General features: G+C 44.6%; 1 protein-coding gene across 2 annotated transcripts in view; it reads left to right on the top strand.

Annotated features, from left to right (window-relative positions):
• The window catches only part of smoc2 (SPARC related modular calcium binding 2), a 39,856-nt gene extending 30,796 nt beyond the window's left edge, over positions 1-9,060 (top strand). For both annotated transcript variants that reach the window (XM_079511999.1, XM_079511998.1), the window contains exons 10-14: positions 4,647-4,746; positions 5,869-6,116; positions 6,940-6,977; positions 8,087-8,464; positions 8,757-9,060. In XM_079511999.1, coding sequence (XP_079368125.1) covers positions 4,647-4,746; positions 5,869-6,116; positions 6,940-6,977; positions 8,087-8,110 — 410 coding nt within the window. In that variant the 3' untranslated portion in view covers positions 8,111-8,464; positions 8,757-9,060. The remainder of the gene's footprint in view (positions 1-4,646; positions 4,747-5,868; positions 6,117-6,939; positions 6,978-8,086; positions 8,465-8,756) is intronic.
• The last annotated feature ends 5,518 nt before the right edge of the window (positions 9,061-14,578 follow it).

The raw sequence follows: 14,578 nt of genomic DNA, 5'->3' as shown, positions 1-14,578 counted from the left end.
ATTGAGCTAATGTTCTTAACCCATTTTGAGCGAGAACCCCTTTTGGTGGTTACATACATTATGTTATAATTTAGCTATTGAAAAATAGCAGATCTACAAGCTCATAGCGCGCCACCGAGTGGCGCGCTATGAACTTGTAGGTCTGCTATTTTTTTTTAAAAATCGTTAAAATGTGCCTCAAATCTTTCCGAAAATTGTCATTATTTAGAAGACATTTTTTTTAATTTCGACGTCAGGCCTGAATGGGTTAATACGCCAACAATGCAGAGAGAGGGTGAAAAGGGGGTTGGGTTATTATTAGTCGCATTATTTACGCGACCCGGATCGGAGTTTACAGCAGCAGTGAGTGCAGGCACTTGGCGAGTTCGCCATCCTTAGCTGTGTGTTTTTTGTTGTTGTTGTTTGGTTTGGTAAACATGTTAATAATCCAGGCAGGCGCTGAACAGAGAGGCCACTGTTCTAGTCCCATCCAAGGCTGTTTACATAATGGCGAGCCCGGCCAGGTCTGCAGGGCCCTCTCCTCACAGGTGCTCTGTGGTGGAAAAAAGTACTCTCACAGTTATTGCTTAAGTAAAAGTATCAACTGCAATGTAGAATTACCACTGTTACAAATGAAAGTCCCGGAATTGCAAAGTGCAAAAGTAATGGTATCAAAATGTACTTAAAGTACCAAAAGTAATAGTACTCATTGTGCAGAAGGTCCCATTTCACACGTTTTCAAATGTATAAACATCTTGACACATTGTGAGCTTGTAGATCGGCTATTTTCAAATGAAATGTATATAGGGCTGAAGTGGTTAATGTTTTGTTTTGTAATGATTTGTAATGAATCTACAAAGTAACTAGTTTTCAAATAAATAAAGTGGAGTAAAAGTTGCAATATTTGGCTCTGAGATGTGGTGGAGTAGAAGTAGAGGTATTGGCAATTGGAAAGACTCAAGTAAACTACAAATACCTCAAAATTGTACTTAAGTACTGTACAGTACTTAAGTAAATGTACTTAGTTACTACTGCAGGTGCTAGATGGAGTTGCAGCACAGGTTCCGCTGCCCCTTGGGTACAGTAAGAAACATGCAGTCTTAGGCCTGACTCACACCTTTGCATCTAGCATACAACATTGATGCATGCTAGATGTATGAAAGGGTTTGTTTACATGTTGCCCCAATGCATTTCCAATGGAAGTCACATGGTTTGACATTTGTGTTGTACGGCTTTCGGCTGTGTTTCGACTGCCCCCCACCCCCTCATACAACAAAAATGTTGTGTCAAACCATGTGACTCCCATCGGAAATGCATTGCGAGCTTGCATCAGTCAATAAGTCTCATCGCATCAGCCATACATCAATCTGTTGTAAAGGTGTGAGTCAGGCCATAGTCAGACAGGCTCATCTCAGACCAGACAAATTGTTCTCTAAATGTTTTGGACAGCTGACGAGTTGCAGACCACATGCAGCAAGCAGGGAGTTATTACATGTTGTAACAGACAGCTGAAAGTCTAAGGAGGTGGTAATGGGGTGAAGAATAGCCGCAACTATCCAAAGAGAGAGAGAGAGAGAGAGAGAGAGAGAGAGAGAGAGAGAGAGAGAGAGAGAGAGAGAGAGAGAGCGAGAGAGAGAGCGAGAGAGAGGCTGCATGCACGCCCAGTCCCACATCCAACACACATGGGGGATGCAAAATACACACAAATACGCTCTCATGCACGGAGAGACTATAACCCTGTGTCTCACGAACCTGCACCATATCAGCATCTTGTTTTTCTTTATGAGCTATTGCGTCAGTGGCCGTAAACCCAGTTAGTGTATAAACCCGGGATAATTATAAATGTTGCCTTCACATCATAGCCCTGCGTTCGCTGGCGTTGAGAGGTTTATGGGGCGAGATGCGAGGAGGGACCAACTCGCACTGAAAGGAGCGAGGGAAGGGAAGGGGTGTATTTTGCCAGCTCTCTCCCGAGAGGGGGTCATGGGATAGCGTAGGGGCAGGCCTGGGAGCTGCGGCGCTGAGTGCTGACAGGCCTCTGCCCCATGCGGCTGCACAGAATAACACTGCCTTCATATTAACACTAACACTACACAGGCACGCACGCACGCACGCACGCACGCACGCACGCACGCACGCACGCGCACTACTGACCAACTACTGTATGTACATTAGACATACATGGGAGTGGCCAGTCCTTCAGCTGGCAAACAATCAAATCATTTGAGGTTTTCTTGAAGTCTCCTGCGCAGCGCAACAGCTTGACGTTCCTCGTTTTTTTTATTCCGAAGCACATCTGTCAAAGTCAAGCATTACATAATTATAATCATTAAGGAATCAGACAGCAGCCATTTACTGCTTTAGCCTGGAACTGAACGGAAAGTGGCCAGACTCAATTTCCTTTGAATGACAGCGGGAACATTGGTGCCCTGCCCCTCAGCTAAACTGTGGCCAGACGACAGAAGCCGATCTGTCCCGCCTCCACCAAAACCTCCTCTGCCAAGAGGAAAGGGACTAGCAGCCTTACCTGATGGCTTAGAATTTGTATGAACTGGAGGAACATTCGGATTCCTGCAGGATTACAGAAAGAGCGTTTACTCTCCATGAAAAACACAGAGCCTCAAACTAGTCCAACTGCATCCCACAAATCCCTCTTGGGTCGGTATAGCTAGATAAAAACACTTGCCTTTCTGAAGGTGCATTTGTCTAAAAGTCTAGACTAATACACAAAAAATGGGGGCCCTGCAAGGAAGGCACCACTGTAGCGATTAACAGGTGGGTCAGATATTTTATTGGGTCTGGGCCAGAAAAGACCTACTAAAACTTAAACGCAAGCCTCCCCATGCAGCTCAGAGGAGGCTTGCATGTAAAGAACAGCATGTAAAGGGTGATTTATACTTGTTTGCGTGCCGGTGTCACGCACCGGAAAATAGCACATCCGAGAGCTTGTAGATCTGCTACTTTACTTGGTTGCTTGGTTTACAAGTATAAATCAAGGGTGACGGTTTGGGCATGTGCGCGTCTCGACCCTTGGATTGGTGCAGGCTGAATGCTGCTTGGGGAAGGTGGGACTAGAAGCTGGGTGCTGTGGGGTGTTTACCCCAACACCAGTCGCCACCTGTTAGAGAGGGGCAAAGCATACTATTATCTCCAGCACAGGAGAATCTGGCCCCGCAGGCCCTGGGCCGTAAAAAAAGAGAGCAGCAAACCTCTGGAGAGCTGCAGAGGGACGGCAGACTGTGAGAAAGCAGAGGAGAGTTTGGGGAGAGGAATCCAGGAATCTCTCTCTGTTGCCTTCAGCTCTTCCAGAAACAACTGTGGCCCATTCACTCTTAAAACTATATGGCCTGACACACAATTACTATCATTAGGGACGTCATTCCTCTTCTGTTGTCCATGTTCATATCACAGAAGGACCCCCCCCCCCCCCCCCAATGACATGCTGCATGCTCCTTTTAGCTACTGTAGCTAAAAGGAGGTGCCTCAGACTGCCTCCTATCCAGTTGTATGTGCTCATTGCGCTGCTTATGTCAGTCAGATAAATGTTTACCCTCAATCCACCACAAAGTGAGGAGGAGTTGATATGAACTTATGACCTTCATTGCATGTGATCTGTCACCATTCTCAGATGTTCGATCATCTTTCTAGTACATGAATGAAGCTGGATTGGGTTAAAATAATCTCTGGCAGAACTACAGTTTGGTGCAGAAGGCCTTTTCGATGTAGATGTTGGCTTAGGCCAGAGTTCCATGTCCATACAGTAACTCCAGTCAGCGCCTGGAGCTATGTATGGAAACCTTAACACCTCCGTCTGGGGGCCTCTGGGATGATTGGCAGGTAGCCTCTTCCATCCTCAGATTGGGGGAGGTCTGACACTTTATGAAAGGGAGTAAAAGACAACTGTGACAGTCTCGTTTGGTTTTTATTTTCTCTTTATGTGCTGTACACGTTAAAACGGCACTGTCTGTTATTTTGACTTCCCTCCCCAGACATTTATTAGCCCACCTATGATGGAAGGATTGTGTTTCGCTTTGCACACATTTGTACATTTGTTTACATGTCAAATCCACGATGCTACATGCATGCACATCAGTGTTGATTTCGGCGACTAAAACTATGACGAAAAATGTTCATCAACTACCTTTTTTCACTGACGAAAACTAAACAAAAACGAAATGAAACTAAGCTATGATGACTAAAACTAAGACTAAATATATTGACAATTTCGTCAACAAATAAAAACTAGACTAAAATGTTAGAAAGGGACTAGTGGACAAGAGATCCAGTATAAGTAAAAGTCATTTTACACGTGGTTGCATGCTGAAAATAGCAGATCTACAAGCGTCGCAGCACCACACATTGTGAGCTCTGTTATTTTCAGCAAGTGTAAAATCAGCCATTATGACGGCATCAAGGCCCGCAAAATAATATTTTTGGGACAAAATACAACTGTAGATTTAGTCGACTAACATCACATGACATTTAATAGACTAAAACTAGACTAACACTAAACCATTTCAGATGACTAAAATATGACTAAAGCTAAATTACATTTCATTCAAAAGACTATGACTAAACTAAAATCAAAATTTGCTGCAAAAATCAACACTGATGCACATGCATATATACTATATTTTGTGTGTTCATTTATGTGCACTTTTCTATAGGCTGTCCTGGGGCAAAGAAAACAGAGTTCCTAACGAGCGTCCTGGATGCGCTGTCAACGGACATGGTGCACGCTGTCACAGACCCAGCATCTGCCGGCAGGTATGATGCTCTCTCCTCTGTGGATCTGATACGTTTATGATGCTCTCTCCTCTGTGGATCTGATACGTTTATGGCCATACATGATGAATATATACAGGTATGATGCTCTGTCCTCTGTGGATCTGATACATTTATGGTCATACATGATGAATATACAGGTATGATGCTCTCTCCTCTGTGGATCTGATACGTTTATGATGCTCTCTCCTCTGTGGATCTGATACGTTTATGGCCATACATGATGAATATACAGGTATGACGCTCTGTCCTCTGTGGATCTGATACGTTTATGGCCATATATGAATATACAGGTATGATGCTCTCTCCTCTGTGGATCTGATACGTTTATGATGCTCTCTCCTCTGTGGATCTGAGACGTTTATGGCCATACATGATGAATATACAGGTATGATGCTCTCTCCTCTGTGGATCTGATACGTTTATGGCCATACATGATGAATATACAGGTATGATGCTCTCTCCTCTGTGGATCTGATACGTTTATGGCCATACATGATGAATATACAGTTATGATGCTCTCTCCTCTGTGGATCTGAGACGTTTATGGCCATACATGATGAATATACAGGTATGATGCTCTCTCCTCTGTGGATCTGAGACGTTTATGGTCATACATGAACGTATCAGATCCATGAATATAGAGCGTCGCAGTCCCGCCCCCTCGAGAAACCCGGAAAAGAAATCCCTGTTCATTTTCCTCATAGACTTTTCAGAAAGTATTTATTTAAAGACGTTTACGCCGCGGACAAAGCCAACTCTTGTCGTGACAAATCATGACAATAAACACAATGTAGAAAAAAACATCAGGTTACAACACTTTTTTTGTTGTTTTTCTTCTTTGTAATTATTTGTTTGGTCCAAATATTGTGTTTGTTGTCATGATTTGTCACGACTCGAGTTGGCTTCGTACGACGCTTAAAATGTCTTTAAATAAATATAATTCTGGGGGTGCTTGACATGAAGGAATTTGAGCACCGCTGATAGAGCAACATACGTTTTTCACAAAACTGTTTTTTAGACATTGTTAGAATTTCCCTCAGGTCTTAAAGGGTTCAGCGTCAGACTGTCGTAACTGGGGGTTTGATCCATGTCTGTCTCTAGGATGGCAGAGCCGGACCCCAGCCACACCCTGGAGGAGAGGGTGGTCCACTGGTACTTCAGCCAGCTGGACAAGAACTCCAGCGGCGACATCGGAAAGAAGGAGATCAAGCCGTTCAAGCGCTTCCTTCGCAAGAAGTCCAAACCCAAGAAGTGCGTGAAGAAGTTTGTGGAGTATTGTGACATCAGCAACGACAAGGCGCTGTCCCTGCAGGAACTGATGGGATGTTTGGGCGTCATCAAGGAGGAGGGTAAGCCGTTCAACAAACACCGCCAGTTTCCCCAGTGCTCTGCCATTGCGTGTGAGCACTTTCTAAGCCGCACAAAACGCGTGGATGGAAACGACACTCGCGCGCGGCTGCATCTTGCAGCGTGGGCGAAAATCCGGAAACGCTGTGAGTTGCAGCCGCGCGCGAGCGTCATTTCCATCCATCAGCTGTTTAAAAACCCAGAAGAGACGCCCATGCTCTAAGCTGCATCTTGCCGCCTCTTGTCGTGTATTCTCATTCACAGTAACATTTTAGGCATGTCATTATAGGCGAACATTTTCAGAGATGTGTGGAAAATAGCAGGTCTTTGTGTGCTGGACGCTTTGTGTGCTTGTAGATAAGTTATTTCATCAATCGTTGCAAATTAGCAAAATAAAATGTTTTATAACATGGGGCTTAAACACGTAGTGAAATGAATAATACAAATCTGATTTTAATTACGGACAGTGTATTACTCATGATAACCCATTTTGACATGACGTAAAAAAAAAAAAAGAATATATATTCAAAGATTTGTGCCGCATTTTTACGATTTTTCAATAGCTAAAGTATAACATAATGCTTAGTTAAAACACCAAAAGGGGATCCCGCCCAAAAAGGGTTACACGTAATCAGCACGCTAAGATTAGATATGTATCTGAAAACATAGGTTCGAAATGTAAGATTTAAGATTATGATTTTCACTGAATTGCATTGTTCTTCTCAAATGGCTGAGGTTTGGCCCTTGAAGCATTAGTTCTAGAATGCCTAGATAATGAGGCTGACAAATGATAATGTGTATAAATATGCTTTTTATGATCCACAGGAGCCAAGACGGGTGAAGGGGTCTCCTCCAGTAAACTGGTAAGCAATTCATTGAATTAAAGGTATATTCAGTGATTTGACTTAATTCAAATATCACTTATTTTTTCTTTTTTTCTGGATAATCCTCCCTACTATAGAGTGTGCTGACCATAATAGGAAATCCTCCCTGTCCCCAGTGAGCCCCTGGGGTCAAAAAACCCTAGTTTCAGTTTTGGTGGCGGGTGGCAAAACCGTCATCCAATCAGGATGAGAGGGGCCTTCCTCCAATCATGATCGAGTGGGGGCGGGCCTTGGTGCACATGCTGTTGGCCTGTTGCACTTCCCCCCACTGTAGAGCGTGCATGTGCACATTTTGTTACCGGGGCGGACTGGGTGGTTTTCCAAGTCACCCAAATCACTGAATGCTCCTTTAAGTGAATAATTATGTAGGAGCACATACAGTACATATTATGTACTGTATGTTGTACGAGTGATTAAATGTATAGTGTGTAACTTTGCCATGTATTTACATAACTAAACAATGAATACATGTTACCGATTTAGTTTTTTTGAATGGCTGAAATGTATAGCGTTGACGTGGCTAATGAATATTTAACACAATTAAAATCTCCAAAGTAACTAGTAACTAAAGTTTTCAAATAATTGTAGCTGAGTAATGGTACAAATGTTGGCTCTGAGATGTAGTGGAGTAGAAGTAAAAGTAGTGAAGTTTACTCAAGTAAAGTACAAATACTTGATACTTGTAGTACAGTACAGTACTTACTTTCCACCACTGGAAGTCTAGGGCCTGACTCACACCTTCGCAACAGATTGATGTATAGCTGATGCATGAGACTTATTGACTGATGCAAGCTCACAATGCATTTCCAATGGGAGTCACATGGTTTGAGACAACATTTGTGTTGTATGAGGGGGTGGGGGGCAGTCGAAACACAGCCGAAAGCCGTACAACACAAATGTTGTGTCAAACCATGTGACTTCCATTGGAAATGCATTGGGGCAAGATGTAAACAAACCCTTTCTCTACATCTAGCATGCATCAATGTTGTATGCTAGATGTAAAGGTGTGAGTGAGGCCTAGCTGTGCAGTGAAACATAGTGACATGGTTGAAAGACAACAGCCAACACATCTGACAAACTCTTCACAGAATCCATCAAAGAAGCAAGGCTAAAGCCAGCAACGGAGATCTCCCCTCCCCTCAGAGATTCTGCCCACACCAATCGGCAATATGGAAACCATAGTATTTGCACTTTGTACTTTAAAAAAAAAAGAAATGTAAATTCACTTTGTAGAGATGAGGTATTTAAACAGACTGCTGAATCTGTGAATGACGTAGTTAGCTCTTTTGTGTCCTGACAAACAAAAATTATTTAACACATACAATGTATGTGTCCTTTGTGTGTCTAAAAAAAAAAGTATACTTTTCAGAGTTGTACAAGTTTTCGTGTGTGATGTTGCATTTTGTTTCCCTTAATTGCCCCATATTGCATTGTTCCTTTGTATTGTTGTTGATGGTAATGCAGATGTATGGCTAGTTTGCTACAACCTGACTCCGCCAGATGGGGCAGCAGAGAGTACACTGGGTTCCCCCCTCCTGCTCCCATCTGGGAACTCTCAGGCAGACTTGATGCCCGGCCACAAAACGGCCTGGCCAATCAGCAGCAGCTTTTAGCAGCTTCTAGCAGCAGCTTCTAGCTTCTAGCTGCTGCTGATTGGCCAGGCCGTTTTGTGGCCGGGCATCAAGTCTGCCTGAGAGTTCCCAGATGGGAGCAGGAGGGGGGAACCCAGTGTACTCTCTGCTGCCCCATCTGGCGGAGTCAGGTTAAGTTTGCTACATGGCTGAAATAATAACATAGAACATATCATCTCTCATGTACTGACCCTACAGTATAGTGACCCTTCCTGTTGCTTTGTACAGCAGTTTTTGAGTGGTGCAACCACTCCAAGGAACAGTCCTAACCTATGTCCCTATGTCCCCATGTTTAGAGTACCAATAGGGGGTGCTGTTGCACCACTCGCTTCAGACTGGTCTGATTTTTCAAGAATGTTTTAAACATGGATCACAAAAAAAAAAATCATACTTGTTCACATGTATTCATGTTTATTAGAAATAAAGAACTCTTTTATACATCTTTGTGTTCTGTCCGTGAGTCTCAAAGTGCTGGAAGGTGAGTGAAAGCCTTGTTTCTCATTAATCCAATTAGCTCCCTGTGATGTTTACCAGCTCGCTATATAAACCTCGTAATGTTTTAGCCATTTTGTGTTCTCTCGCTGTGTCTTTTAATAAAACACCTTGTTGACACAGTCTTTAGCAGCCAAGCATTAGTCATACATAGCAAAGGTTGTGTATCACCTGCATTTTCAGACAGCTTGCCAAATCCCTTGGGGCAACATTTTGAAATTGTAAAAACGGTTGGTGCTCATTTCTGTGCTCTTCACATGTTTCATTCCCCAGGTAGACTGAAGACAGATAAATGGACCGCTCCTGTGGTGTGTGTGTGTGTGTGTGTGTGTGTGCGTGCGTGCGTGCGTGCGTGCGTGCGTGCGTGTGGTATTTCTACGTATGAAGGGTGCTGGTTTGAGCCTTAATGCATGGGCATGTGTATGTATGTAATTATGTGCGCAACATGTATGTGAAATATCAGTGGAATTTAAATTTATCCCTTTTAATGGAGTGGGCTCAACTCTTGGCTGTCCTGACTCACTACAGCACTGTACATTGTTTCAACATGATTCAGTTGAGTCCACTAAGTTGTAAGCTGTGACTTTTCACACAGAGCGTTCCCTATAGGAGGCCGATGGAATGACCCGAGAATGACCTGTAGGGGCCGATGGAATGACCCGAGAATGACCTGTTCACTGCAGGCTTAACTTATGATTAGCACTTGGCCTCCATTCTATAAATCCAGAGCCACGCTCTGATTTTAACACCCGGTGAGGAACAGGGAGTAGGAGATTACAGACACTCCGTCCGCTCTGATTTTAACACCCGGTGAGGAATAGGGAGTAGGAGATTATACAGACGCTCCGTCCGCTCTGATTTTAACACCCGGTGAGGAACAGGGAGTAGGAGATTATACAGACGCTCCGTCCGCAGAGAGGAGATATAAAAGTTAAACACAACAAGGCATGAATCATTGAATCATTGTTAATATTGTCGCTGTCAGGTGGAAATGTCCAAAACCGCTACTTTTCATTGGTTAAATATTTATTAAACCTACTATAAACACGACTTTCACTTTCAATGTTTCACAAAAATACAATACATCTACAAGATCACAGCATGTCACTATGTGACAGTTGAACTGTTGGTGTTGTATGAACCGAGAGAACGTTAGCACTCCCCTGTGTGGACAGACACAGGCCCTAAAATGAAAGTACTTTATAAGTTTGTAGCGTCTGCCTGTTCTGCCATAGCCTGTGGGGCTGTAACCATGACAACAAAGCGCTGTGAGAGCAGATCCCATAGCCCGAATTCTGAATCTCTGCATGGTGTTTACACAAAAAACGCTAAGAAGCAGCTTACATTTAGGGAAAAACACAGGCTTCCTCACGGTCTTCATGTGCTAATTGTCGAGGGCCATGTGCAAGTTCAGATCAATTGCTCAACCCATGGAGCCAGAATAATGTGGATTAGACACTGACTGACAGGCGGGGGGGGGGGGGGGGGGGGGGTGTTATTCATTTCTTTTGTGTTTTCTGTTATACTTTATATAGAAATATATATTAGAAATGTGAAGATAAGGGGCACGGTGGCACAGTCAGTAGCGTCGCCTCACAGCTGAAGGTCCTGGGTTTGATTCCCGCTGGGGATGCTGTGGGTGCTGGCGGCGTGTTCTCTCCTCCGCATCATCAGTGCCCACACCCGAGGCGGGGTTGGCGAAAGGGCCTTTCTGTGTGGAGTTTGCATGTTCTCCCCGTGTCCCCTAGGGTAGGTACCCTCACAAAAAACATGCAGTAATCCTGGTCTCTAAACTGCCTCCCCCTGGCCAGCCGGGGCGCCTGATGGAGGGCAAAGGAAGTGTTCCTTCCACGCGCTACGTCCAACCAGGGAAACTCCCCCCTGTCAGGTGTAAAGGAGCGACTTGGACACTCATGCATGAAGGAAGCATGAGTTCAAGTCCGTTGCTCTCCCCAGGTTGGCGGAGGGTGTGTAGAGCCCAGGATCACATTAGATAATTGACACGGGGGTGAAAAATGGGCGCACGCACGCACGCACACACGCACACACGCACACACACACACACACACACACACACACACTTGTGAAGTTAATTTCAAGTTGTATATCATGATCAAACACATAAGCGTAAGCGCCTGGTTCATTATTGCATCTATAATCAAGTTCCTTCTATATGCACTACTAAGCTTTGGGCTTGCACATTATTTGCTGAAAAAGCATAAACTTTTCAGTAACATCTCCTGATAATGAAAGCATACCTTTTCAGTAACATCTCCTGATAATAAACCCACAACTTCAGCCCCACATTGCCCCTTTTCCACCCACGTGCCCCCAACCTCAATCCCCCTGGAGGTGTACCGTTAGCAGTAGCACCGTGCCCAGAACAACATTTGCCTTTCCCAAACAGCCGTGTAATCTGCTAATGTGTCTGTGTGCATGAAGGTCTGTGCTGCTGAGGTAAGCCTGGACTGCCGAGCTCTCTCCTTCTTTCTTTCGTTCTATTTTATTTGCGGAAATACCGTATAGCTGCACATGTACAAACTACATTGCAACTTGTGAAATTGCAATGCTCCTTCATGGGCAGGGCAATGTGTATTTCACAGAAGAGTGATGGACAATGCTCTCTGTGGTGACAGGTCTGTTATACAGTGTGTTGTACCATGTGTTAATGCCTTAGAGTATATATGAATAGAGACGGCACCCGAGTTCTCCTCCCATCCACTTGCATTAAGTTGCTCAAAAGCGCATGAGGCGATTTCACTGTGCATTCTGGGTAGGAACAGAGTGCATTCTGGGATGGATTGGGCCCAAACACATGAACGCGCTGCCGCTGACTATCATTGCAGGCATTCAGCGTTCACGTGTCATCGTGAACGTGCACAATGATAGTCAACGGACCAGCGCGTTCATGTGTTTGGGCCCACGCTGCAATATCAAATTCGGCCACTATGTCCATTTCGCCTCAGGGTTTCATCCGGGTGCCGTCTCTATTCATATATACTCTAAGGTTAATGCAGAGAGTGGGAATAGGGTAGGCATTCCATACCATCAGACTAGAATATATTGGAGACAGAATAGGAGACAGAATCATAGGGCTGTCGCTGTAGCCTACTGTGCTTTGTTCTTTGGGATGTGATGTTGTCTGTTTCGTATTTTGTCTGGTCTGCATAAAACAACTTGTTTTAATTCTTTGTACTAGCCAGGAATCCCTTGCAGTGAAATAGATATTTAATGCCAATGGGACTCCTGGTTAAATAAAGGTTACAATAAAACAATTAAACCCATAAACACACTATCCCCCAAGTCACTGCTGTGCTGATAACACAGAATGAAACAATGGAAAATCCCCATTCATTCCCCAGGGCTGAGATGCACATAAACACCTTTTACTGTTTGGCTGGCTGTCAGGGCAGTGTATGCGTCTTTTTACTGTCTGGCTGGCTGTCAGGGCAGTGTATGTGCATCAGTACGCACTCCTTTTGCATTTGACTGAAGTGATAGAGCAGTTTTAATTTCAAGGACACCACTTTGAGAAGCACTGTGATAGAGCGCCCCCAGTGCCGTCGCCAGGATGGTCTCGCGATGGTACGGTCTTCTCCACTCCTCTTCCTTCTCCCCTCCTGTCTCCCGCTCCCCTCGCCGTGCGCAAAAACACAGAGATACCATTCAGCGGGTTCTGTGGGCACGGCTTGTGTGCTTTAATGGGCAAGAGGAGGCACCCGATCTCACCACTGGCAGGCCTCATGGGCTGCGGGCTCATGAAGAAATTACTGTCAGAAGCCATCAGCACTTTAATGGCTTCTGGCCCAGCCACAGCTTCCCCACGGGCCCTTCGAGGGGCACCGGTCTGTGGGTAAACAGTAGACGGCCAGCACCCCGGGCCACCCCCTCCCCATCGTGGCCCAACAGACCCCGGCCAGCACCTTATAGGATATGGTCAGTCGTTACACTCGACAACATTAATTGCTAGAGGAGGTGTGACTTTTTGAGGAGGGGGGGGGGGGGGGATAAGGAAAACATGGCGTGTTAAGTGTTGGTATTAAAATCGGGGGGCCACTCTCACAAGGGGTCCTTTCATAGAACGCGTCTCCCTCAGAGATCTTGTATTTGTTAAAAGTGACTTCATGCAAACACAGCCAGACCATTTCGCTGCACGCGTGGTGATCAATGGTGTGTAAAAACCGCAAGGGTCCATTATATTCACTTTCAGAGTTAAACGAACAGTCAGATTTTGCAGTCTTGGTTTACATTACCACACGTATACACACACAGCACAGTTTTATTATCATTGGTTCAGTTGGACACCACACAAACACAAACAACCATCTCCTCTCTACCCAAACAATAAACAAGAGAGCAAGAGAAAAATGCTTAGCCAAAACAAGGAGCGTCAAAGGAAACTTCACTACACAATCCATGGGTGCTCGTTTAACTCCCATTTGTACAATAGAGGGTATGCGCGTGACATCATCATCAAACCAGGAAGTTATGTGGGAACGATACAGTACAGAGTGGCAAAAAACAACTTTCTGGCATCGACAGCCCATATAATATACATCCAATCAGAAACGTCCAATATGATTGCATTAAACGACGTTAAACAATGTTAAACTCACTTTGCCACTCATTTTGCCACTCGATTTTGCCATTCACTTCATGCATGTGTATACCCTCTATATCAGAATATAATGAACACTCAGGATCTTACTGTGTAGAAGGACATGTCCACTCTGTCCCTGTAAGAAGGACATGTCCACTCTGTCCCTGTAAGAAGGACATGTCCACTCTGTCCCTGTAAGCTGAAATATGCAGCTTTTTACTTTTTCTCTTTTTTCATGTATGTGTTCCAGCATGGGGGATCTGCCAAGTTCAGGATCTGGCCTCACATCAGAATTTCCCGGGGCTGATAAAGAGGCTGTTGTTTGATTCACATTTAATAGACAGAGTCACAGAGGGAGACCAAAAAAAAGAAACAAAAAGTGATACAGGGACTGGGGGATGATACGGGCAATTAGAGAGAGAGAGACAATGTTCTACATACAGAGTCGTTTACGCCTACACATGTGTTAACAAATACACAGACACACCTTAGCCCACGCGTGCACACACACGCACACACACACACACACACACACACACACACACACACACACACACACACACACACACACACACACACACACACACACACACACCACGCCCGGCGCCACGGGGGTGCCTGAGTTGCAAAATGTGCACCCTCAGTTTATGTTCTATGTAAAGTTATGAAAATATCAAAAATAACAAATATGTTCGGAATATTATAATTGTCATAGAGATAACAATAACAGTATCAAAACACGCAGTAATATTATATAGCCACAGCCCACACACACACACACACACACACACACACACACACACACACACACACACACACACACACACACACACACACACACACACACACACACACAC

The sequence above is a fragment of the Electrona antarctica genome, assembly GCF_951216825.1.
Source record: "Electrona antarctica genome assembly, chromosome: 10".
In the NCBI taxonomy this organism is placed as follows: Eukaryota; Metazoa; Chordata; class Actinopteri; order Myctophiformes; family Myctophidae; genus Electrona; species Electrona antarctica.
Note: the sequence above shows the minus strand (reverse complement) of the source record. Positions and strands in the feature narration are given on the sequence as shown.